Genomic DNA, 27,671 nt, shown 5'->3' with positions numbered 1-27,671 from the left:
CTCACTTCTGTTCAGCTTCAGTCACTCCTCCTCCTCCTCCTCCTCCTCCCTATAGAAACCCTATCAGCTCAGTCCCGCTGGGCTTCACAAACGCTCTCTGCCGCGCACTCGACCGCACAGTCACTTCAGTGTCTCTGCGGCTCCAACTTCGCTCTCCCAAACTTTATTCGGTTTCGATGCCACGCTGGATTAAGCCCATTAACTTTCGGCTGAAGAGGAAAGTTGTTTCCCGACAGCGCAGGTACAATGACCGCACTCTGCAGCACAGCCACTGATTAGAGGTAAGAACAAATAACAAAACAAAAAAATGTATTTCTTTTCCAGACTTCTTATGACAGAGACTTTCTGGTGTTGTTTACTCGATATAACCAAAGCATACGTTTGTGTTGTGATTTTCTTTTACACATCATTGTTGGGATTTTAAGTGGTCTCTAGGAGATAAAACAAAACAAAAAAAGTACTTGCATGGTCTTTAAGCCCTCTGTTGCTGTGGAGCATTGTTTTACATTTGGCATTGCTCACGGTTAAGTGTATCCTGTCAGCTTTGTGTCTGTGATTAAAGCATTTCACAACAGTGATCATATACAATAGGATTATCAGCTGTCTGCACCGTCTTGGCTTCTCTTCTGCATGCCCTCCTGTTTCCTAAGTTTAGCTCCCAGTATCTGCTCTGAATCTCTGTTAATGAGTAAACTTTGGGAATTTGGACAGAGCACTGAGCTCTTTGATACTGATTGTTTTTGCCCTCTGTTGTTTATCTTCAGGGGTGAGATCAGTTTGCTACAGGGCTGCAGTGTTTCCCCTGTGACCTGTGTGTTTGAACAGACAGTGAAGAGGACACAGAGACATTGCAACCATGGATATTGGTAATGATGTAGATCTGTCCAATAATAACATCACTCCTTTGTGGAAACGCCGCACAGACAATTGTAAAAAACCCCAGGAGCTCAAACCGCGACCCCTCAGTTACCACACGAATGGGGCCGTGACAACAGACTTCCCTGTGGAGGACAAGTGTTCCTTCACCCTGAGCCAACCTGCTGAGAGACTGGTTGTTGCGCCTCAGAGTTCGGGCAGGAACACCGTGGTGCTGAAACACATTCTACACAAACCCTCCAAGAAATCTCGAGTCATTCGAAGTATCAGCATCGGACATTTCTCCAATGGACGCTTCTCACTGTCCAGATTTAGGTCTGAGGATAACAGATCTGCTTCGCTGGACAATAGAGTGCGTAATGGAGAAAGTGACAGGGGGAAAACCGGTAATGGAGAGATGGCATGGGTTGATAAGCCGTGCCACCTGGACTCCCAGAAACGCATGTCCAGTCCGTTCAGTTTGGGTTCACAGAAAGACCAGATAGCATTTGGGACTACTTCACCCTCACCTGAAGCCGCTGCTCTGAACGGTTCCTCTCCTGTCCTGTCTCCACGCACCCCTAACAACAACAATAACAACTACAACCACCATGAACTGTGTTCCCTTTCGTCGGCATCCAGCCCTTCTCCCCCAGTTTGCCGTACCCCTACCCCCTCCCACAGCTCCACCTCCAGCATCCCCTCCCTCTCTTCCCTCAACTCTTCAGACCCCCCGACTCCTCGCTCCCCATCGCCAGCGGATCGAGGACAGGCTCACCACAGACTGTCCCCATCCTCGCCTGCATCCTCTCAGGACACCAGGCTCGCCTCTTCCTCTTCCTCCGTCTCTTCCCCCTCCCCCTCCCCCTCTCCGTCTCTGTCCCCATCCATCACTCCCTCCATCGTCCTCAGCACCCACAGTCCAGCTGCCCTGAAGATGGGCACCCAGCAGCTCATTCCCAAGGGTTTAGCGTCTGATGTTCGGCAAGGCAAAGCAGCTCCCTGTGGGCAGCAAGGCCAGGGTTTGGCAGGGCGTCTGGGGGTGGATCAATCCAAGAGAGCTTTGAAAGCCCTCAGCATGGTGGAGACAGGAGCCTACTTTTCCACAGGAGGGGACTGCATTGAGGGGACGGAGGGAGAGAGCGATAGCCCGGGGACACTCAGGAGAGGCTTGAGGAGTACATCCTATAGGAGGGCTGTTGTGAGTGGAGTAGACTTAGAGGTTCCAGGCATAGATCTCAAGGTCCATAGGTTGTTGCAGCCCGTCATCAAAGGGCTTGACAGGGATAATCCAGCTTCACCAGTCAGCCCAGCAAGTCCAGGCACTGTAAGCCTCCCTAGCCCTGGTGCGGCAAAGTGTGCGAGCCCTGGAACGCCCAAGTCTCCCAGTCCTGGGACACCCAAACCTGCGAGCCCTGGAACGCCCAAGTCTCCCAGTCCTGGGACACCCAAACCTGCGAGCCCTGGAACGCCTAAGTCTTCCAGTCCTGGGACACCCAAACTTGTCGGTCGGGGAACACCCAAAGCCGCCAGCCCAAGGATTTCAAAGCCTTTCAGCCCTGGGACAGAAAAGCTGACCAGCACTGGCAAAAACAAGGTGGGTAAACCTGTTAGTCCTAAAAAGTAGTGGTGGGAGGTGTTGAAATTTACCCAAGAAACAAACATTTGAAGTATCCGGCAATATTCAAATCAACTTAATTTACTTACACATATGGGACTTGGAGTAATTTCACTTGATGCGTTAAGGCCTGGAGACAAACTCCTGAAAGCCATTTTGTTATTGAGTGCTTAAATCACTCCTCGTATTGTATTGAGATGCATGTAGTTAATTCGTAATCCTTCTGATGGGTTTATATTTGACTGTGCACAAAGATTACTTCATTATGGACTTTCAGTATCGGGGGCAAAGTCCAAGAAATGATAAAATCACAACACAGGCTTAGTATTGTAGAGCAAACTTAGCAGCAGCAGAAGCTGGGACAAAGCCTTACAAGGAAACAATTAATGTGGTTGTTAGCAGACATGATGTAATGTGACGCTGTGCCCAGTGCCCACACATACACACTTACATCCACAATAGTTGTATAATTAGATGGGGGTCAATAAAGGGTGTCACCGAAGGGGTCACTGACAGGTCATGGACAGGTGACGGAGGTACACACACCTGTTCTGTGTATATGGCTGCTCCCTCCATTTGTCCAAGTCATTACATCTGTGCTACGTTTCTCTTTCAGAATCCAGATAAGAAGAAAGTTTTGACAAGTCAGCGGACATTTGACAGTGAGGGTGAGAAACACACATCTGTGTTTTTATTTCCTCCACCACCTTTTTTTTTTTCCTCTTAACTGCCTGGTTTTCTTTCCTGTTGCTCTCTCAAACAACCAATATCTGCCTTTTTCGAACCACCTAAACACAATTTAAATCATAATGGATGTCAAAAAACTGGATGTTTCAGAGGAGGAGCTGTACCAGAACTACCAGGAGAAGGCCTTGCACAATGACTCAGATGAAGATGCTGATTCCAAAGAACCCAGTGTTGATAACGGCATCGTGGTGCAGTACAGACCCATACGAACCTTCTGGAGCCAGCTCAGTGTGGTCAGACATAACACACATACACACACACACACACACTTGATTTGTGGTAGCTTTCATTCTTTTTCTTCTTCTGTCTTTCTCACTCTTTCTCAACATCCACTCCACACACAAACATACAGTATACACTCTGTGCTACAGCGTCTTGGAATTTGAGTGCTCTGAAGAATGCTGTCATATCCAGTTTGGCCACAGTCCATACCCATCCTCCCACCGTCTCTGCCTTCTTCTGCTCCTGACTGTGTTTATCAAGGAGCACAGAAGCATTTGGTTTAGGACTCGGGTGGGCAGGGAGGCAGACAGTCAGCCAGACCCACAGGAAGCCTTGGAAGCACTTCTGGGCCTTATGCCAATGTGTTGGCACACTCCTCATACTCGTCAGACTGAAAATATGCTTAAAATGCTGCCTCTAGAGAGAAGTGCAGTGGGTCTGCATTACATAACATAGTTAGGGATTGGAATGTAAGGATAGCGGAAGTGAATGGGCTAATTTAGTTTTTTCTTGGGCATTCGCATGTGTTTGTTTGGGCATTCGCATGTGTTTGTTTGGTTTACGTGGTGATGAGGGAGCAAAACAGGCCAAGGAGGTATTTAGGATTAGTTCTGAAATTGCCTGCCAGAGAAAAAAATCCACACAGACTCTAATATATAGGAAATTTGATTGAAACTAAAGATGTGTAGACAGTGTCTCTGGTCATCTTGTGTATGTCAGCAGGACACACAAATGAACTGAGCACAGTTCAACTCTACCAGCCTGACCAGGACTACACTAAACTTTCTTTTCCGCCACAGCTGCATTACAGCTGCAGATCTGTGAGTGTGTTCTCCACAAAATACAAGACATAATTCATCAGGAATTTTTATCACAGTTTCTGGGAAATTGTGGCAAGGTGCTGTCAGTGCCATAGTGTGACAGGAAATATGTTTATTTCCAGTGAAACCGAGAACCAGATATGCAAGTTTTAATCTCCACGCCCCTCCTCTTTCTCTTTGGGCATAGCACCTCTTGCCATTAAGGGTTTGACGGCATATCATATCACAGAAAGGTCATGTTTGCTGGGATTACAAGCTGTAGTGTCAGGTAGTGGAGCTGTGTCGTGTAGCTCAAACAACTAAACCTAGATTCAGAGAGCTTCAGAGAGGGAACCTTTGAATAATGACACCTTATTGATCGTGTTTCTGCTACTCCCAGTGAAACTACAAATCAGGATAAAGTTCAATTGGCATAAGGGAAACCAAAAAAAAAAATCAGCTCTATAGCAATGGTTATCACTGATATTGAAGACTGGATGTTTGCTAGAAGAGAGCAAGAAGAGAGTAAGAGTGCTAAATAATAAAAAGGATGTGTGAAAGGAATAGAGATATTTGCTCTACTGCGGGTTTGTTTGTTCTCAGTGTTTGCTGAAGGCTTCAGGGCAGATACTAGAGAGAAGGAGGCTGCTCCAGGAGCAGTATCGCTTCCTTGTGCTTTTATACCAAAATAAGACTAGAGGTAATGGAAGTAGGGAAAGATGGCCTCTCAGGATTTCTGCCTGCATGTGTGATCTGGTGAGGTCTAACATGAATGTGCCCTAGGTCATATTGGCTGTATGTGCTGAAACACTAGACGCAAGTTTGTTTTTTTATTTAACCTTACCTGCAGTCTAGAAACCACCGGCTGATTAATTCAATAGCTCTCCACGCCCTGTCCGTTCCAAAAGATTGCCTCTTTCAGTCTCATTCAAATATCTCAGCATTAACTCATGCCAGCCACATACCAACACGTGTGTACACTTTGCCCTCCTTTTTTTTTTTTGCCAATTTTCCCCTAAAAATTTTGCCCATACAACAAATTTCCTATTTCTACTCCATGCATCTTTATTCAGTGACATTTCTAACGTTTCCCCCATTTGTTTAACAACAGTTTAATTGGCTCTCTATTCAGTGTGGTATGTAAAGTGCTCCTCTCTTTGTATATAGGGACAACAGTGGCACGCAAACACAGACACGCACACACCCATTCTAAAATGCAAATGGCCCTAAACCTGAGAAAATCTTAGAGTAGTCAAACAAGTGAGACTTTGTGTTTTAATCTTTGCATGCATGCCTTTTTTAAAATCCTTCCTCAGATTTTTCACAAAGTGTGTTTTCCCCTCAGGTAAAGAAAAGTGGTCTGTCTGAGCGGATGAGTCAGGAAGAACGCAAAAGACAAGAGGTGGGAATTATATTTTACTCTTTGTTTGGTTAGGGGAGAATCTAATACAACACATGCATTTAGTTAAGACCTACCAAACACTGGGGAGAAGAGCTCTCCATTTGCTCTCTGTAAACTCCACTAGACCAATAAAAAATCCATTAAAGGAGTACAGCAGGAAACATGCATCATGGAGTATTATATCATTAAGTGAATGCATTGTAAAGGGGAGGAGAAGGACATAAATTCTACAGTACTAACCTGAATCCATGTCATATTAAGACTAGGACTATTAAATTGATTGACAGATTTATGTAAGTGCATGGCGTTGTTGAATAACATGCCAAGCACACACACAGGTAGGCCTTCATATCACAACCTTCCTCCGACTGACTCAGGATTGAAAGGCCCAACAGTAGGAAATGTTGCATGTGGAACAAAAGCACAAACTCCCTCTCTCTTGTCCTTCATCAGGCCATTTTCGAGGTTATCTCGTCGGAGCACTCTTATCTCCACAGTCTGGAAATCCTCATCCGCATGTTCAAGAATTCTGCAGAGCTCAGTGAGGCCATGACCAAGACTGAGCACCACCACCTCTTCTCCAACATTACCGACGTCTGTGAGGGGAGCAAAAAGTAAGTGGTTGAGTTATTCTTTTAATTTGTGGTCAGAATTGATACCAGGAACACTTTGCTGTGTGTATTCATGTAGGAATGTTTTACATTAAGTAGCTAGTGTTTTTAGACTTAACTCACCCTGTCAGTGTTTGTGGTTTTTGGTTTTGGCTAATGAGCTGGATAATGCTCTTGTTTAACTGCACTTTAACAGTTGGTGCACCACACTCATTCCATGTGAGGTGTGTCTGTAAACACCATTTACTGCATGCTGATACTATTCTATTGGTCGGTTGTGAGTTTACCATCTATAATGTCACATGTTGATGGAGAGAAAAAAGAGCTTGTGAAGAAGCAGAGACCAAATTGAGTGGAACAAAAAGGAGCAAAAAAAACAATTATGTAACATCTTAAAGGTTATATTGTCACCAGGAACATTCCTCACTGTCGGAGGGAAATCAAAAGCAGACCGGATGTCAGTGATTTTCCTGGTTTTAGAGTTAGCGCATTTAAATGCAGTGTCCAAAATCTGCCGCTGTTACTCTAGCCCTCTGAGCTGAGCTGTCCATCATGATTTACAGTGCATGTGTGTGGACTGTTTAATGGCAGTCATGGCCAGGTGACCATTAACTTCCAAGGATCCCATAAACCGATGGAAACCATGCATGAAACTGGTAAAAAAAAAAAAAAAAAAAAACTGTGCTGGCACAGCAGCAAATGTGCTGGACCAAGCATCATTATTTCCACAAATGATTGAAAGATTGATTGATCTGTGGATTTTGTCAGCTTTTTTGTGTTAATTATGGGTAACAGGGTCTGCTCTTGTTCTGATGCAACTGCAGAATGCTGAGGTTGAGCATTGAGTTGACAGTGCTTAACGCGTGTGTGTGTGTGTGCGTGTGTGTGTGTGCATCCATGCTGGGTATTTACTGCCTCCCACGTACAACTGTTCATGACATTTGTTCAAAGATTCCATGTGAGGACTACAACCCCCTCCTGAGGGGGACAGATTCTCCCCCTTGCATACAATGTGGCGCCTACATGTGAATGTGACTCCATTATCAGGATTAAAGCAGCTACTGTAGATATCACCCCCCACACTCTGAGCTTCACTAGTTACACGTGGATTGATATTTACAGCATTTGACACCTCATTCCCATGCTCCACACTCATAAATAGGGGTACCTGTAAATTCCTCCACAATTCCTTACTGTGTTCAGACATGCTGCAGCTCATATCTCCCCCTTTCTCATTCCCATAGACAGGCCACACACATTAATGTGATACTTTAGCTTCCCTTCCCCACCTGAATACTTAGGGCTGCATAGCTCTAGGGAGAGTGGAGGACAGGGAGTCGTAAGGACAGCAGATTGAAAGATATGAAGAGCCCTGTGGCACTGGTAAAACTAGATGTTTCACTTGAAACAGGCTTTGGGTTTAGCCTCTCAAAGAAAACGGCAGAATGTCTCTCCACCTGCAGACTCCTGTCTAGACTGTGTGTGATATAGAGCAGGAGAGAAAGAGCATGTCCCCAATAAAGGCCTAATAAGTGTTGTGTCCCTCAGTATGTGGTGGTAGAACTCTAATTTTCTTTCATAACCGGTCAGCAGTCTAATTTCGTGCAGTTCCTTTTCTATTTTCAGCATCCTGATTTAACTCTCATCCCTTGACCTCTCCCCTCCTGGCAACATGCTGTTATTGGGGTCAGTGGGTTTTACCCCAGGAGGGAGCCCGGCCTGAACTTGTAGCTGTGTGGATACACCTTCAGGGCATGGATCAGAGGACAGGGTGAAATATGTGTGTAGATGTGTGTGCACGTATATTTTCTGTTGGCTTGTGTGCTTGTGCCCTTGTTAGAAAGGTTACAGTTCAGAGGGCGCTGGGTCAGGCATGCACACAAGGCTACACGACAAGCATTGTTTGCCATCGACAGGAATAGCACAGTGTGTGTGTGTGGAGTAGGCAGGGATGGGGCTCTGCAGGGGCATGAGGTGCTTTTGCAGATGAGCTCAAATTTGGTCCAACCAGTCAAGGTCAGCGTCCTGTGTCTGTGCGACAGTTTCCTGTTTGTCACCTTGGACAAGCATGCAAAAACACTTATTCCCTTGAAGCTCTCATGTGGCGTGCCGTTAAACCGGCCATCTGGTGGTGCTCAGGAAGAGGAAAAGCCTCTGTGTTATGGTTAATGGTAGGCTATGTCTATTTTAAGAGGTGGGGAGTTCCTCTTTTGTGATCTTTACAGCAGGTTGAGGAGAAAGGTGTTGGCCGTGCTTCCTGCCTTGCTGACTTTTTGCATCTGTCATTATATCCTATATTTTCCCTAGTGTGGGATGTCTCATGACTTGATGCTTCTGACTCAAACTATTGCCATCTACAGTGTGAATCACTGACAAACAATCCCTTTATTTCATCCCGTGCTCAGGTTTTTCAAGGAATTGGAGGAAAGGCACCAACAGAGCATTGTGATCGATGACATCAGCGACATCGTCTGCAAGCACGCTCAGTCCAACTTTGATCCTTACATCACCTACTGCTCCAATGAGGTCTACCAGCAGAGAACCCTGCAGAGGCTGGTGTGAGTGACCGAGCGAGCACACAAACATGCGGTCTTATCATATCTCTCTCAGATGTGATCCAACATGACTGTCCTGACACTTTGAACCGGGGAGTTTGCTTTCCCCTCCATACTTTCTCTTTGTATCATCAGTTACTCCTCCTTCTGAACTCCAAGTCTCCCTCTATCGTCTCTTTTGCAGGTCCAAGAATCCAGCTTTTAAGGAGGTGCTGACCAGGATCGAGGGCCACCCAGACTGCAGGAACCTCCCCATGATCTCCTTCCTCATCCTGCCCATGCAGAGGATCACCCGTCTGCCTCTGCTCATGGATGTGAGTGCACACAAGACAAACAGTAGCACGGGCTTTGGAAATACAAGACTTTCGCTCTTACGCAACAGTTTGATTAGTCATAGTCCCCTGACTAATTCCACTCGGGGTGTGTTCTGACCTCACAGACGTTTGCGTGACCTTATCAATCCTTTATAATGCTAACTGATTTCACTTCTCCACGTTCTTCGTTTAATATTTTCCTTCTTCGCTTTCATGCCTCCCTCGGCACCGCGTTATTCTTTCCCTACTGTGCCTCCCTCTCTTGCTCTCTTGTGCTCTACTTTCATCCTCCCCTCTCCCGTCTTCCGTCAGTGTCTCCCTTGGGACTCTGGGTTTTATGCTCATAAACTCAGAGGCTGTCGGATCCTGAGAAAGTTTGGTTTCAACTCATTTCTTCCCACAGTGCCTTTAACGCATCAGTATTTTGTCAGGCCTCTGGTGTGAGTGTGGAGTGTGCCTGCGTGAAATGAAGAGTTGTGGATATTTTTGTGCAAAAGTGTGGTTTATGCTGGGTTTTTTTCTAATGGTATGAATTGTTGTAAGTGATTTGTGCCCTGACGTCCACCTCTCCCCCACTGTGTTGCAGACAATTTGTCAGAAGACGCCTAAAGACTCGACGCAATATGAAGAGTGTAAGAAGGCTTTACAAGCGGTCAGCAAGGTCAGTGGGTTCGAGGAGTCCACCTGAAATGTTACACACCTCAATCTGGATTTTATGTGTTCATATTTTCATTACTTTGACACATATCTGTACATACAATATCTCCACAGCCTCTCTTTTCCCCCATTCTGCTATAGATATGTAACAACACTGACAACACTTGACTGTTCTTAACTGAATGAAACTAGGTTTAGGCTAAGAGGCAGTCACTGTCAAGTATATATTTTGGTGACGAATTTGTGACGAAAATACGAACATTTCTAATCCCCCTGTTACTAATATATTTTATCACACCAGAAAATGTGTGATTAACAAATTTTGTGTGCATTTCTTTTGTGTGTGTGTCCAGGTGGTCAGAAAGTGTAATGAAGGAGCTCGCACAATGGAGAGAACTGAAATGATGTACACCATTAACTCTCAGCTGGAGTTCAAAATCAAGGTAGGGACATGCTCTTCTATTCAAACTAATACATTTGACACAAACAAGCTAGTTTTATCTTTTTGGCTGGTGTGCCGATTTGCTCTCTGTCTCCCAGCAACCATGTAAATAAGAATATTTCCCAAGTGCCAAACAGTTTGTTTAGATCCTAATCAGGAATGTAGAACATGGCGTCATGAAGTCATACACTGGCATGTGCACACAGGCAGATGCAATAAGACACGCATTACCGTCACTCACCCGGCGAGTATCTACACATGTAACGCACACAAGGCTTGGCAGGTGCGAGAGTGTCTAAGTAGTGTGGGAAATAACTGTTGGCACATTTGGGATTCACAGATGTCTAGTGGACATATTCTCTCTACATAACCAGCTGTTCACACATGCACACACAAACTGTGATTTAGCATCTCCTGACAGTAACCGACATTTTTTAAATACTTTTATTTGGTTCGATTTGTCATCTTTTTCTCTCTGTCACATTTTCCTCACCTCTTCTCCTGCAGCCCTTCCCCCTGGTGTCATCCTCCAGGTGGATGGTGAAGAGAGGGGAGCTGACGGCCTTTGTGGAAGACAACGGCATCTTCCTCAAGCGGACGTCACGGCAACAGGTCTACTTCTTCCTCTTCAACGACGTCCTGATTGTGACCAGGAAGAAGAGGTGAGCTGGACAGTGCACAGACGCTCTCTGTGTGTTAGATTTATCTGGTGTGAGCATAACCTTGGTGTGCCGACTTTGCTCGTTACTCACCTGTTCTGACATGTTGAAGGTGAAAGTGTAACCAAAATCCGTCTGTTGTCACTGTGTGTGTGTGTGAACTGCATATGGCTAAGTCCCTGGGCACAGGGCGTGTGACATTGTTCTCGTGTTTTAACTTGCTCTGGGAAGTGATTCTACTCAGATTAAAAAAACAAAGATGTCCATGTTGAAAAGAAAGAATGAAACAATGACAAAACATGAAACGACAACAATAGCAGTTGCGTCACAGCAGCAGCAGCTTTAAGTCATTATCAGCAGGGCTGTGGAAGATTGCATAAAGTTAAAGCAGAAGTAAGCGATCCGGTCGTTTTGGCTAATGCTGCGTTCCAGGCAGGCTTTTGAAACCGTAAATTACAGCTTCAATTCACAACTTACGACTTTGTAGCGTTCCAGGCAACCCACTCGTGTTTTTCCGACCTGTTTTACCTGTGAAAGTCACTATAACGGCCACTCGTAACTTCCGACCCGTGAACTCGTACCAGATTGAACTGGTATGACTTCACAGGTCGGAAAAACACGAGTTACGAGTTTCCTTGAACGCACCATAACAGTCCTCGTCCCTACGTCACCACATTCACGGCATCCCTTGGCTGCACACACAGCCCTGCATGCCGTTCTCTCTCCTCATTGGATAAAAACTGTAGGATACGATAAATGTTTTCTCCTCGGCTCAGAGCAGAGCAGAGGGACTGAGAGACCCGTGTTCCGGTCCAAACACTCTATGTAAGTGATTGCTGTCGGAAGATATAACTATTTAAGACTTATATTAACACAAATATATCACTTACTTCTGCTTTAAGAAGGGTTGGTACCTGCAGTGCACTGCACAATCACAGCGCCCGCACTGGTTTCCCCTCGCTGTCCCCCTGCTGCATGGGTGTGTTACTGTGTTTATGAAGATGAACAGGTGCAGTTACCTGAACCTACTGTTACTTAGGATTATGGATCTAAGCTTCCTTTTATGAAGGTCTCAGAGGTTTCAATACGCCGTGGAGCCGTGAATCACGTGGAGCTGGTGGACCTGCTCATTGTCAGCTGTGTCGTCTGTCCGCGTCCCCCCCTCCTGTTTCCTCTGGTTTTAGGCAGAACCATGAAGCGAGCCATAAAGACAACTTCCTCCGAATTATGTGGTTTTCATTTGCGTGCGTGTTGTGTGGGTGTGTGCGTGCACATGTGTGTCTATTTGTGCCAGGAAAAAAAATCCTTTCCCGTCCATCTCCCTCTGTGTCTGGAACTGATTGTCCCGCCACTCGCAAACTCAGAATTCCGAAGAATCATTTAAAAAAAAAAGAGAAAGAAGAAGAAAAATTCCTTGTGATATTTTTCTGGAAATCTGATCCTGGACGGCCGGCTCCAGCAGTGGGTGGTGTCAAACCTGTTTTTGGACGAGGGATTTGGGAAAGGGAGTGCTTCAGAATCGGCGTGTGTGTGTGTGTGTGTGTGCACAGTTGAATGGGAGAAGCTGTTATAATATTGGTTTGTACTGTAGCGCTGGAGCCCTGCTGTGGCACGCTACTCCACTGCACTCCATCTGCAGTCATCAAAACAAAAACACACCAGGGGTACACAAGGCCAGCCAGGCACTACCAGGTCACACACCCTTCTAGACATAATGGTATAACAGCTCCTTCCCTTGTCATTATGGCCTGGAGTGTGTGGGTTACAAGCTGCTAACTGCACCAAATGCTCACATCCTTTCACTTACATTTCCAGGAATATCAGAAAAAACCAGAGGGGGAGGGGGTGAAAAGGCCAAACCAACAGCACTTACATGGCAGAGAAAAACATACCTATGACCTGAGAATGGTTTCACTCCTTTTGATTGATTTTCTCGATATGCAAGAGAAAGAAAACACAAGTGTGTCTGTTTGTGGGGGCGTGTGTGGGTGTTAGCCTGTGTTACTTACTTGCAAATCCTAAAATGCTGTTTGTGGTTTGGATTAAGTAACATTACAGTGGAATTTAGCATTGCCTCTCGGTTGAGATACTATATAAAGGTTGTAAATCTGGTTGACACAATTTACTCACAACTATTTTGCCACTTAATTAATTGCTGATCCACCTTCCTCTGGTGAGGATTTATTGTTATTGATGCTGTGTAGTGATGTGAATTCAATTACTCTGGGTTTTCATTTAAAAACTTAAGATAATTTTTCTTCTGACTTTCGGACATTAAATAAAACACAGTAAGTGAGTTTAATGAAGAGAATAACTAATAAATAAGTGTAAAAATAATGCTCATAATTTCAGCCCTGTCCTAAGTATTTAAGAATGAACAAAACAAAGTTTATTCTTTTGCTTTTTGTTTGTTTACATATTTGGTATTTATTGTTCATTGCCCTCGGCTTATTGTAGGAAGGAGTGGAGATAAACCATCCGCTAAGACTTTCGTGAGACTTAAAGCTTAACAAATGTGTTTGTTTTATCAAGTTCAGACTTGATCCAAGAAGAAACTAGCCGTTGCAAACCAGCTCCATGTCTGACTGGCCTATTGTCACGCAGCGGGGGAAAGTGTTGCACTCTGGCTCACTGGAACACTTACATAACAGCCAGTCCACACCAGCTGGCTCCTCTCTCATCTTCACTTCCCCCCTTTTTTTCCTCTGTGATGTTGGGCATCATCTAAACACTGAGTAGTGCTGAGGGTGAGGTTTCCATCCCTCTACAGTATTTTCTCTAACTCTGTTCTTTCTGATAGTCATCATGACCTTCTGGCATTTTTGTCTGTCCTGTGTGTGTGTGTCTGTAAGTCTGTAATCCCAACACACTGTTCCACTTTTGCCCCTCGATGCTATAGTCACAACACTCCCACTTCTCACCAGAACATTATGCTTTCACCGAGCGGTGTGTGTGTGTGTGTGTGTGTGTTTGCGTACGCTTGGAATCCTATCTCGACATCTCTCTGAGGATTTGTTTCACTTCGGCTTGTGTGTTGGAGAACTTGTTGTACGCTCACAAGATGGCAGCTGGCACAGTATTGATGACGTGTGAAAGGTGTCTGTGCTGTTTCAAACAGTGGAGTGATTCTCATACCAGCAGGGTTGTGTGTTTGTCTTCCTGTAGGTGGTTGATGTGATGAGATACAGTCTCTGTCTCCTAGTATTTCCGTTTTTTTGTTCTTTGCGTATACATTTCCACACAGGATGCATTTCCCGCCTTCATTCCTCTGTTTAGCAATGATCTGACACTGCATATCCGCCCATGCACATCAACAAACTCACCTCACAAACATGCAGATTCTTCACCATCCCATCCTGGTGTTTCATGTAAATGGTATTCCAGGTATTTTACCTGTAGAGCCTGGAGGAGCCAAATACTGCTGCCCTGAAATCCAGAGATTCTTATTTTACCACCCAAGAATACTTGGGATTTTTTATTTTTTTATTGGAAGAAACCAGTTGGGATCATAAGGGTTTTGGGTTATATGAAAGTCAGATTTCTTTTCTTCTGTTGAAAATGAATATTGTATGGATTTTTTCCCAACAGTATTCAGGGAGGCCAGTTTACATTTTCTATAAGGGTTAGAATTATAATTATAATTTTATGTAGATGTTTTCATTATTTTTGGTGCGTGTAATGTTTTTCTCTCTTTTTTACTCCTAACTCCTTACTCATTGTGGGATATATTGAAATACCAAGCACTATTGCACATTCATTTATCTGCTACTCACTAAAATCCCATTTAAAACTTTAAGTACATTATTATGGTAAAAAATGTTAAAGCTGTACAGAAAAGAAAATTGAATTTGAGCCCACTGTGGGTCCTAACATTAGTGTAATATTTCTGAACACCTTTAAAGCAGAAGTAAGCGATCCGGTCGTTTTGGCTAACTTTCTGTCAGCCGATGGAGTTAGCAGTCCCCGCCCTCGTCCCTACGTCACCACATTCACGCGCATCCCTTGGCTGCACACACAGAGAGGACCGCCCCTTTATGCCGTTCTCTCTCCTCATTGGATAAAGGTTGTAGAATACAAGGAAAGTTTTCTCCTGGGCTTACAGCAGAGCAGAGTGACTGACAGACCCGTGTTTCAGACCAAACACTATAGGCTATACTGTAAGTGATTGCCGTCGGAAGATATAACTATTTAAGACTTATATTAACACAAACATTCCACTTACTTCTGCTTTAACTAAGCTAACTGACAGCTTCATATTCAGAGTGGTGTCCTTTGTTCATCTAACTCAGGAAGACTGAAAATCTGCATATTTTCTAGATTTTCTCTTTGGTTTGTTTATCCTTGTGCACAGATCACCAGTTCCCTCCCTCTGCTTTTATCTGCCTCCCATTGTTCTTGTTTCTTTCTCCTCTTAGAGGTAAATTGGTTGTGGGCAACAGTCTTGAAGTTGACTGACTGCTGGTGCTGAACAATAAGAGCTGAGCAGTAACAGTTGAACCTTGTTGAGAACCTTCCAACCGTATCTGGACTCCCCAACCAGTCACAACACCAGAGTGCAGGGTTTGTGTGTGTTGGTAAAAGGGTGAGACAGTAAGACATGGGTAAGATACACTGCTTACAAGTGTTTGTTTTTGTAGCTGCTGCCTTTGTCTCTGCTTATGTGTATGCGCGTGTGTGTGTGCACGGCCTGAGTGTCTAGACTAATGGGTATGCTGGTTTACAAGAATCCAGCAGTCTCTCAAAGCTCCATTCTCAGGTTGATAAAACACATGTGATCTGGACTTAAGCTCCCGTTCTCCAGAGCGCTGTGGAAAAAAACACACACATTTTAGAGCGAACTCGATTCTCAATCAGCTCCAGATGTTTCCAGCTACCTCTGTGTTTACCGCTAGACACGGGGTTGTGCTCAGGTAAAAGCACCCATGGGAAATGTAGGCATGTATTAGAGGAACCAGAGGGTAGCTGATTTAGTGTAAGGACAGGTAGACGGCTGAACATGTGGAGTTTTGACTGGCACCGACTGTGAGACATAATGTGACATCTGATTTATAAATCCAGGTGAATTAGATTAACCTCACGGTCTGCAGCCTCTCGGGGGTCGAGCAGCTGAGGCACCAAGAAACTGGATCTCTACTGAAAACAATGAACTTCAACTTGATATTTAGGCAGTCGATGGTGCAGAAAGGCACACAATAATAAATGGTGTATTTAAATTATGCAATCAGTTATTGCAGCTCTGAATTTTTTTGAAATATTTTGTATTTTTTTTTAATATTAGAATATGCTCTTAAGCTTTAGTGAAAAATGTTTTTGCCATGACATCCATTAGTCTCTTTTCAGCTCTCTTTATAACATTTAGGGCTGAAGTGCACATTACACCAGTGGTGGATGGAGGCTTTCAACAGACCCACAGGAATCATTGAGAAAGAGTAACACAAACAAACTCAAGTTAAATGATACTAATGTTTGTCTAAATGTTTGGTAAAGAAGTTGAGGAAAAGAAGCTGAATCCACATTTCTGTTTTAATACCAAGCTGCCAGAGAAGCATTTTATTATCTGGATTTTTAGACCACACCTTTATGTCTGACTCCCAAGTGAACCCAAGTTAAGTTTTATTTCATTATATTGCAAAATGGAACAAAATGTAAAATGTACTGGTCTCATTTGTGTTTATGTTGCATGTGTATTCAACTGTATTGGCTCGTGGCTGCACCTCCAGGAGTTGTGTTATTGAATGAGTTAATTTGACTGTCAAATTCAATTTCTCATAGTTTTCTGCCAAAACAACAATGTGTGTGTGTATGTGAGTATACAGCTGTGTCTGTATGTGTGGTGGACTGTGTCCATTTTTAAGCAAACATGCTTTTATCAGTTGTTGTAATGTGAGTGTCCAACTTCGGTCGGAGTAACAATCCAAAGTGGCGGCCTTGTACACTTTTCTAGGTCTCCATTGCCAATAAATCCATCACCCAGACCTCCATCTTGAATACCTGAAGTGAAACTCTGTTAACCCTTTCTGTCTCTCTCTGTCTTGTCAGTGAGGAGAGCTACACCGTCATAGACTACGCCCTGAGGAACCAGATCTGGGTGGGTTCCTGCCAGCCCGAGGATCTCCACCTGTCACCGGTCAGAACCACCGCCGGCATGCTCGGCTCCCGGCAAGCCGGCGCCAACCATCTTTTCTGTCTGCGTTTCCGTAGCAACCACTCCGGTGAAAAAGTGCCCATGATCCTGGGGACGGAGTTGCTGTGAGTGCTCTTTTTTTTTTTCTCAACCTTTGAGCCTTGTAACTTTTGCTGTTTTTGTTTCACTTGCGTTCTCAACACATTTACGAGATCTGCTGTAAATCAACTGGTGAATCATTTTTGCCTCTTGGATAAAATCACTCCTGCATCTTTGTACGTACACACATTTAGGCCAGGGTGCTGGTAAGGGTTGATTTCCAGTCAGGATGGCAGAGAGAGTTTGTTTTCCATGGCTGGATTCAAAACAGCTCAGGATCTGCTCCTCACCTTGAAACAGACTCCTACTCCCTTATCTTTACCTTTATGTGCCCTAGTGTGCTTTTTAACGTGAAGTACATGTAAGAGAATCCCCTCACCCTTCTCTCCTTAGCTCTTATTTCTTAGTCTCATTTTAGACCATTACAGGTCCCAGGCATATTTTGTTACATCTATTCTCTAGATGCAGCCTGAGCCTCGCTCCTCTTCTTCATGTGACCTAGGAAATAGAGTTTATTATTGCACTTTACAGTCTGCAGTGGCACTGTAACGTGGAGCAGCTGTACCAGATAATTGTTTTGTTGACAGAGCGTCTTGCAACACAAGCATCTATACGAGGGAAGCAAGTTTCCTTCTTTAAAGTATGCTGAACTTTACTGCATGTGCACAGTGATTACTCACACAGCTGACCTAGAAATACATTCAGCTGGTTTGAAGCTCCTTGAAGTTCTTACTTGTAGCTGTATGGGTAAAACTCAAACCACCCTCGCCCATCTCCACCACCACCACCACCACCACCACCACCAGGTCCATCGCTCTTTGTAGAGTGAATTGACCGAAGAGCGAAGTTATTTACATGGATTACATAACCCACACAAAGGAGATCTGTCGTATTGGACTTCATACAGGGCGTATTTGTTCTAGTTGGTGTTAGCAACGTTCTCACATGTACACAAACACAACATGGCACACGCACGCACACAGTTTAATTATTTGCTGTGGATCAAAGCTTTGTAATGCTGTGTTTTCATATGCACACACACGGCCTGTTCCTCCTCATTCCTGTGTAGTCAGTGAACCTCCTTCTGTTCAGCTCCACTGTACAAAGTGCTGCTTTAAACCATCTCTCAAATCAGCCAAATGTTTTAAGAGTGTATCACTCTATAACCATGTATGCTGTAAAGATTCAATCCATCCAATTTACTTCGAAAACAAAAGTTAATTGTAATGGAGGTAATTGAATGACCTTCCAGTAGGGCTCAGATCAGACGGTAGCCTAATGGTTATTTTCAACAGCTTGAGAATGACTCAGCACGAGGTAGCTACAGGTGCCTAAGGGCCAAGAGTACAACTTTTAGCTACACTCATTAATGTGAAACAATCTACAGATAACTGATCAGCAGGCAACTTTTGATAATGGATCAGTTAATTTAAGCCATCTGCAAGGAAGAAAAATAAATTTTCTGATTCTTAAATATGAGGATTTTCTTTTTTCCCCTTCTCTCTGTTTGCTGTCATTTGTAAATTGAATATTTTGGGGGTTTGGGTTGTTTTCAAGGAAATATAAGACATCTAAAGATGTCACATTAGACTTGCAGACAGCATTGATACAACTCTCATGAGAAGAATCACCTATGTGTCATCCTTACTCCATCCACTCCAGTCACACACACACCTCCATGGTCCAGTTTTTTATTTGTTCCCTGTGGTGATTCAAAATTAAAACTATTTTCTCGAGTGGGTCACTTACTGTATAGGCTGTAAGTCGCTGTGATGTGAAAAGCAGAACAAAGCGACTGCAGTAATAGCATTAAGTGTGACTGACTGAGGGCCTGTGTAGGTGGCAATCTTACTGACATGACTCAATGTGCTGCCCACTGAGCCTTTAGATACTGCCCATGTATACATGTGGGGATCTCCTTGTCTGACTGCCCCCTCTGTCTAGTGTGTGTTGTTGTGGAAAGCCCCCGGCCTCCCTCCCTTTGATAGCTGGGGTTTGGGGCCCTCGGCTGAGATGTAATGATGTGTGTGTGTGTGTGTGTCTGTAGCGCTCCACTCACTGTAATACTGAATGGACCGAGGAGGACAGGGGGACCCTGGCAACCGTCCATTGTTACAGTGGTTGCTAGGCATTGTTTAAGCTGTTGCCTAGCAGCAGCCCATTGTTAAGCGGGCTGTTTCCCACGACTATCCTTCCTCCTGCCCTGTTGCCTCGCTCTCGCCGACTCTTCTTCACAGTCCCGCATCTGATCCGTTAGACAGCAGCCAGTGTCTGCTCTTTGTTTTTGATGACCGCAGAATAACTTCCTCTTCCTCCGGCCATTCATTCCAGTTTAGTGATTTAACCCAACATGACACATTGAAGTGGTGTTACATTAGCCAGCCTATTTTGGTCTTCTAACAGAGCGTAATGAAGTACAGAGGACACATGATGAGATTTAAGGTTTTCTCGGAAATTGCTGTGAGCAGGACAGACGGTGTCGGGACTCTAACTAATAACTAGTTCCATTATAGATTATACAATTTTATATTTTTGATCACTCATGGAGTTTGTAAAATTACCTCAAATGGTAAAAAGCAGGATGGAGGAACAGTCAATTATTTAATCAATAAAATGCTGAAAAACCATCAATTCGTCAGTTTTCCTAAGCTACAAATATTATACGTAGGCTAGTTGACCTCCTGCTCAAATTTAAGTTGGCAGCAAATCCTGACTTTTTACCTGGGATTAGAAAATGTTTATTTTCTTGGTAAATAACTTAAACAACTAATAGATTTGTTACGTTTGCTGATTAATTTTCTTTTTTTTTTCAGATCATTCCATCAGAGTGAAACATGATTTGCTGGATTCAGTTAATAAGAAAATAGAACGTCTCGCAAACCACAGGGCTCCAAAATGCAGTCCATTTATTCTCAGGAGATAATGTGTAACGTTTCGAGCAACAAACGCTCCTCGTTAGACAACTGACGAAGAGTGTTTTGTTGCTCGAAGCGTTACACTCAGACAACTGACGAAGAGCGTTTGTTGCTCGAAACGTTACATGTTATCTCCTGAGAATAAATGGACTGCATTTTGGAGCCCTGTGGTGTGCGAGCCGTTCTATTTTCTTTTTAATTTTTGTACGTTATCGGCTCAGCACCTGCCCAAAGTTTTGGCACGGATGTGCGTGTGGTTTTTCCTTTCTGGATTCAGTTAATGCCATCTTTGTCTTTGACAAAATGTGCGTTTTTTTACCTACTGAACCTAAACTAAACCTGTTTTGCATGTGTGTTTCAAGTCAAAAAGAGCCTGAGAAGGAAATTGCTGATTGGACAGGACAGGGCAGTCAAATGCTGCCCTACTTTGTGTGTGGCTTCTCAGGTCCAAGCGTCAGTGATTTTGAAGAATTAAACAAGGAAGTGGCTTTGCTGTGTTTTCTTGTGTATTGCTCACTTCCCTGCTTCATTTAAGTGCAGCTCAGGTCGGGTTCCAATGTGAAATTCCACACATTCTGACCGAAGGCGGGTCTGTGTTTTTTGTGGAAATGAAACAGCAGATATGGACTTTTCTGTGTTGGTCAGTCCGTGTTGGGGTTAGTTTCAGTTGTCAGTTTCATTTGTTCCATTCGCTCTCCACCTGCAGAACCTTTAAGCCAATTAACCTGTATCTACTGTAGCCTACGCGCCACTGTGTGAGGTCCGAGAAAGAAGCATACAATAGAGTGATCTTTGCGCGCAGCAGTGGCGTAATACACGAGGAATTCAGACAGACAGCTGGAGTGGAGATGGCACAGGGACGTCTGTGTGGCTGCTCTCCTCTTCAGCATCGTCTGTGATTCTCTTCTCTTCTGTCTGTGTCCTTGTCCTTTTCTTTATATCCTTTTGTTCAGTGTGCGCATGTCAGCGCGCCTTCCCCATGACCCAATGTTGTGTCCTTCCCAGACTCAGTGAATAGCGCTTCTCTATTAGTGGAACAGAGCGGCTACAGAACTCTGCAGCAAAACAGTTCTGTTAGTCAGATATGCAGTTATAACACAAAGCAGCACCGGTTATGCAACAGCCCCGACCACGAGGGGAGAGTCTGTACTTAAGCTGCAAACTCTGGAGTTGTTTTTGGTTTTTCTTTTTTTTTTTCCGACTTTACGCCGTCTGCTTTCATTTATGAGATTGTTTTGGTTTTCTTACTATGTCTGCTTTTGTTTATATGATAACGAAAAAACTTGCTGATGGGAATCGTTCCTTCTGCCTGGGAGTTTCCCCTCACTGGTCTGCTCCGGGCAGAGAGATGTCATGTTTTTATTGGAAGAGTAGGGATTGTACACAAATGCTGTTCTGACCTGTGGTTAAGTGGAAACAAGGGAAGGGTTCAGCTGGGAGTAAACAAATTGATAGGAGTTAGCAAGACGGGTTAGGAAGGAGAGGCTGTGATGAAACCGAAATGAGATGGAAAACAGTGGCCTGGTGGTGATTTGGAGTTGGCAGAGGGAAGAGAGGTTAGGAGGAGGCTGTCATCACGTTTTATCTGCTTGTGTGAAAGAGGTTTTACAGTGCAGCGGTGAGGCCTTGCTTCTTTTTGGAGGTGAAAGGAGAACCTCTGACAATGGATTTATGATTCTTGGCATTCTCCCGTGGTTGGGGATGAATGGTTAAAGGCAGTGGGAGCTTTAGTACCATGAATAGACCTGATCCTGCACAGGCCTGTAGTCATCTAGAGGGGGGAAGATGGCAAGCACCTGCTGTTTGTACATAATGCACTAGTCACATGCTTGTATGTAAACACACACCCTTAAAATATATATATACTGTATATATATGTTTTTTTTTTACCTGAACACTGTTTCACATGCCGCACATTCCACAGATAACCATTAAGTGCCTGTTAAACACATGGTTATCTGTTAGCACCTGTGCAGGATATATTAAATATTTGTACATTCATAGTTTCAATAAAGTATTTCAGCTGTTTAAGTGTGAGAAGGCGACCTGTCTTGATGGTGTGCGCTGTATGTGCACATGTATCAGACATGCCGGGCATGTGTGTGTACAGCTGTCAAAAGCAACGTCTAACAGCTGCCTTTCCCACAGAGGAGCTCAGACATTGTACATTCAAGATAGAGACAGGCAGAGTCAGGCCTTTGACTGAAGCCTGTTTCTTCCTTTTTGTGTAACATGTATTCACTGAAAAATCATTTAATTCATGCAAGTTTGTTCTCACAGGATGTCCGGTCTATTATTTAAAACACTTCTAAACTGCAGGAAAGTTCAGAGAAGGTGATTCATTAGCAGCCACAGCAGTGGACGCAGACTGATCTGTGACTTTCACCTCCTGATAGGTGTCTACTAAAATATGAGTAGAATAATCAGTATGTTTGTCTTAATAATCAAGTGTGTATTCATTTTTACTGTACCTTCTCCACCCAGTCTCTTCCCACTTTTCTCTGTTATGTGCTTTGTCATTCAGGGACAGTTATAGGCAGAATAGGTTGAGCTACATAAAGGCTGCTTTTTGTCTATGGGTTATGTAAGATGATGCCCGCTTTCAAGTGTTTCTATTGTCTTTTCCTTCTTTTGTATCCATGCTAAAATCACGGCTCTGTGAATGGCAGTTACCCATTGTTTTGGTTCAGACTTAAATAGTAACTATCAACTGGTACAGATGCTATGGGATTCAATATGGAGATTCATGTCGCAAAACATAAACAACTTTAATCCTTTGACTTTCCATCCAGCAGAAGCGTTTGTCTAAGAAATACCAGTAAAGCTGACGTCTTCCCTGTCAGACTTGTGTCTTGTCCTGCTATAAGCTTACAGTTTCATGCTTAAAATGTGGCGCTACAAAAGATTTGCTGCTCCTCTTTGTGGGTAACCAATGTGGATATGGTGGTGTTGAACATGAACAATGGCGTTGCTTTTCTTTCCTCTTTTATATGGTCGTAAACAGCAGTTGTTGTGTTACTTAATGCATTTAGTGAACTAACTTAGGAAAAAAGTTCAATTTAATATAGTTGTCACAAGAGCAGATTTGCATCACATGGTTGGAGTTATCTTCCAAAGTCAGTGGTAGAACAGTGGTAGGCTCCAACACAAATCATCAAACTATGGATATAAAATATATGAGAGGAAAAAACATATCACTAATCGGGGATTTTTGCATTGATAGCGACTAACTGTACCAAGACGGAAACATTTATTGTGCAATTCCAAAGGTTGTGTATGTGATGGCCTTCAGGTTAATGGTTTTATCCACAGCAGTGGTCATAAAGGTGATTTCATACCGTGCGTGCGATGCTGTGACCCACTATTTTACAGCTGCGTCCTGAAAAGGATCTGAACAGCATTTGTACAATGACAGCACTATAATGAGGCCTGACTCATGGGACTTGCCCGTTTCAGGTCCTTTTGAGGTCCCTGTGAAGAGGGTCCACACAAATACTGGTCAGTCTGTGATCGTCTGTGCATGCTACTGCCTTCTGCATGATGCAGGCCGATGGTGCTGACTCACAGAGGGCCTCAATAAACCCCCCATAGTTCATTTCCTGAACCCCCTTTAGCCCTCCCCCTCCTGCTCTTGTCGGAAATCCACCCCTCTGCTCTCCATTCTGTAGGAGATGGGAACAGGTGAAATAGGAGATAGAGTTTCATGGAATCTGACCTGTGCGACTCCACCCAGTGTCCCCTCCTCACCCCCATGAAACACATGAGAGAGAGCAAGAAAAAGCAGCACCTGAGAATGGGCCTTTGTGCCCGTTTTCCTCGTTTTGCTTCGACTGAAAACACACCTCTGTGCTCCTTTCACAAGAAACCGAGAGGAGGGAGGGAGGGAGGGGAGACAAAACTCGCTGAGCAACTTCATTATCATTTTGTCTTAATAGCCTTTTAGCTTGTGTTTATGTATGCGCTTAATGACACCTCTGACATTACACTTGACTTGTGTAATGCATTAAGCGTTTTAGGAATTTAAGAAGTGAGCAACTCCCACATAATCTAAGTGAGCTCCTATAATGCTGTCAACTTTCGACAGTTGTGAAATTAATTAAAACTCTTCTTAAGTGTTCAGAACTCATAAGTGGTTTAATGACTTTTTAATGTTGTGTGTTCTTTTAGAAATGAGCGAGCTCGATGGATCAGTGCTCTGGGCCAGAGTGTCAACAACAAGAAGAGTGAGGACAGAATCAGTGAGTTACACACAAACACACTTGGACATCGACTTCTCCTTTTAGGCTGTTGCACCACCTGGTGGCCACTGGATGACATGTGTTTTTTTCCCCTCCTCCACTTGATTTCATGCATGTTAATAGATGCACTATAATCAAAGAGAAACAGTGTAACAAATGTCATTTATGAACTTGACAGCATCCATTTACATGTGTATTTACTTTCCAGATGCCATGCAGATGGAGGTGATCAGAACTTACACAGCCAAGCAGCCAGATGAGTTGTCCCTGCAGGTGGCTGACGTGGTGCTGGTCTCGCAGACTGTAGAAGACGGTGCGTTAGCTCTCATACCTCCCTCACCTCTCTGACTCAGCCGTGCTCTCTTGCTCCTTGTAAAGCTCCACTCCACTCGCCTCCCCTCCCCCTTTTAGTATTCCTCTCATATTCCACTTTCTTGTTTCAGACGCACCCTTTCATCATGCACTTTTATCTGCTCTCCTTCTCGTTTTCAGCAGCCACCTTTTTTTTTTTTTTTTTAAATATAAAGGACATGATACCTGTTTGATGACTTGGTTTAAAGGGATAGTTCAACATTTTGGCAAATTGGCCCATTGCCATAATCCCTATAGTCATAGCAGTAGGTTCGTTACCTTTATTTGTCGGTGTAAGCTATTTTTAGAACGGAGGAGCGGAGCGGCAGGCTGTTCAGAGCTACACTATGGAGGCTAATGGAATTTCTTGGTTTCCCTCATCAAACTCATCAAATACAAAATCCCAAAACTCCAAAACGCTTTCGTGGACAAGTTGTGAGCTGCACAATCACCACGCTATGAGATAATAATAGAACGTTACGAGACAGAGTTGTTTTAGAGGTAAATTCATGCAAAACCGCTGATGCGCGTTGCGTTCAGGGACAGTTTTTCAGCAAGCAGACTCTGTATTTACTTCGAAAACGGCTCCGTTTCGTAACGTTCCATTATTATCTCATAGCGTGGTGATTGTGCAGGTCACAACTTGTCCACGAAAGCGTTTTGGAGTTTTGGGATTTTGTATTTGATGAGTTTGATGAGGGAAACCAAGAAATTCCATTAGCCTCCATAGTGTAGCTCTGAACAGCCTGCCGCTCCGCTCCTCCGTTCTAAAAATAGCTTACACCGACAAATAAAGGTAACGAACCTACTGCTATGACTATAGCGATTATGGCAATGGGCCAATTTGCCAAAATGTTGAACTATCCCTTTAAAAACCTACACAAATACGCAGAGGCCAAAGGTTATTTCCCTTGTGGTGACCATGGCAACAGGCTTTCATGTTAAAGAAAAGACAGGATCAAGCGTCAAAAAGCAAAGAGACAGTAATAGCAGCGTGTGCTTCAGTTTTCACGTCAATATATACATTTTTCTCTCCCAGGCTGGTGTGAAGGGGAGCGACTGCGCGATGGGGAGAGAGGGTGGTTCCTCGCCGAGTGCGCCGAACCGATAACATGCCCGGCCACCATCGAGCGGAACGTGCAGAGGATGGACCGCCTGCAGGGGTTAGAGACTAATGTGTGAGTGGGAGGAGAACTGTTGAAACCACCGAGGGTTTTCCTCAGCTGTTAGTGACCCTTTGACACAGCAGCGACCTGCCTTTTCAAGCTGTGAACCCAGACAAATGAGTTCAATAACAGCACCACTGACTTGCCTTCAGGGACCAAGCAGAGCAGAACGGGGAGCTGCGTGGATGTTGGACCCTTTGGAAAGTGGGATAGAGATGAAGCCATAATTCAGACTTCTGCTGAGCATCCACTTCCATAAAGTCTGAGCTGCATAACAAAGACTAGAGCTCAGGACAAAACCAGTGGAAGGACAGATATTTCCTTAAGTACTGATCAGTCCCTGTGTGGGTGGGATGGTTTGACAGTGGAATTCATCACATTTAATAATTCTCCAGTTGGTTTGAAGATTTCACTCCCACAGCCAAAGTCACACCCTACAAGACTGCTGCTGTCAAATATGTAAATGTTGGTTTTAAAACATAATCGTTTTTGAGTGTTAAGTGTGATGATTACAGTACCACTATAGGAGGTAAGGTAGATAGAATAGCGTGAAACTGACAGCAGCCTGTTAATGAGGCTCAGGCTATGTGATTGGGAGCTTTGTCAGTAACTATGTAACAATGAGGATGTTGATTGTGATAATGAGGCAAGAAGGTGACATCGACGATGCTTTTACATTGTGTCTGTCAGTTGAAAATGTTTCAGTAGCATCTGATAGAAAGTGAAACTACACAGTAATATTTCACCAATACAATATTTTGTATGTTCGAATGAATTATTTTTGTCTTAAACCTGGGGCACTTTGTGTAAATAGCACAAGTCAAAAATAATTGGATAATATCAGGAATTACAATCATTTATGAAGTGTAAAATCTCATGTCATCTGTGTGATTAAGCAGAAGGGCCACAGATCTGTTTTCCACCTTGCTGTTTGTCACCAGTTAATGTCGCCCTCATGAATCAGACTCCACATTTATGACACAATTACCATTATTCTCTCCATCCACTCGATGACTTGGGACAGCTTAAAAATATCACACACACACTCAATGCCAGCTTGAAAGTGTGTATATAAATACCCTCCCTTAGGATTTATATCTGTGATGTTACAAAGGCAAGATGAAATTAATTTGTGTGCTGATGGTAAGAGACGAGCAGCCCTGCCTGGCCCTGCTTTTAATTTGATTGTCCACTGTGAGTCATCTTTTTAGTGTTGCCATGTCCAGCTAAAGGAAATGAATGGCTTGGTCAGAGACTGGTGATAACGCCATATATCAAGCCCACTGCTCTTGTGCATGACAGTAGTGGGCAGAACATCCTGCAGGAAGGACACAAGTATCTAGACTCTGAAGAGAGCAGACCAAGGTTTGCATTTGCACTCAGGGAAAATTAGCTAGGTCATTAGCTAAGCATGAACTGACCTTTTATTTCAATCACATACTTGTAACTATTGTAAATCATCTTGTGTACATGTAAATATGTAAAACAGCCTGAATTGTAACATGCTATGTTTTTCAAAATACAGATTTATATTGCAGAAACCTATTAGTCAACCCTATATATTTTAATCAGCCACTATTAATAAAAAAGTTATTTGCTTGGTACCTGTCGTGTTTTCTTAATCATCAATATGACATCCCTTGGACGATGACTCCACTTGTTTTCCTCCAGTTACATTTGGAACAATAAATTAACCGTGTGCTCTCTGGACACTTAGTGAAGGTCAATTAGAAATGTGTAGAAACCCTCTGGCCACCAGCAGCTTCTCAGTTATTTATGAGATATCCAACATTAAATCTGCAACTGTGCTGCTGAAGTTTTAACAGCTATGCAGGTGCTCATTCCAACCAAATACTACCCATGTGAATTTAATGATCCAGAGCTCAGAGCAAATGG

General features: G+C 43.8%; 1 protein-coding gene across 1 annotated transcript; it reads left to right on the top strand.

The window, feature by feature from the left end:
- Positions 1-109: 109 nt before the first annotated feature.
- On the top strand, positions 110-27,344 carry LOC310995883 (rho guanine nucleotide exchange factor 26-like). The gene is made up of 15 exons (XM_083985047.1): positions 110-281; positions 765-2,452; positions 3,090-3,141; positions 3,311-3,453; positions 5,588-5,644; positions 6,098-6,258; positions 8,661-8,813; positions 8,995-9,124; positions 9,711-9,785; positions 10,135-10,224; positions 10,731-10,885; positions 16,922-17,131; positions 24,188-24,258; positions 24,467-24,571; positions 25,649-27,344. Exons 2-15 carry the CDS (start codon positions 857-859, stop codon positions 25,789-25,791), a joined length of 3,141 nt encoding a protein of 1,046 aa, XP_083841173.1. The 5' UTR covers positions 110-281; positions 765-856; the 3' UTR covers positions 25,792-27,344.
- Positions 27,345-27,671: the final 327 nt, after the last annotated feature.

Source organism: Trachurus trachurus (genome assembly GCF_905171665.1).
Source record: "Trachurus trachurus genome assembly, chromosome: 13".
NCBI classification, from domain to species: Eukaryota; Metazoa; Chordata; class Actinopteri; order Carangiformes; family Carangidae; genus Trachurus; species Trachurus trachurus.
The sequence above is the reverse complement of the archived record's forward strand: the minus strand, read 5'-3'. Positions and strand labels throughout refer to the sequence as shown.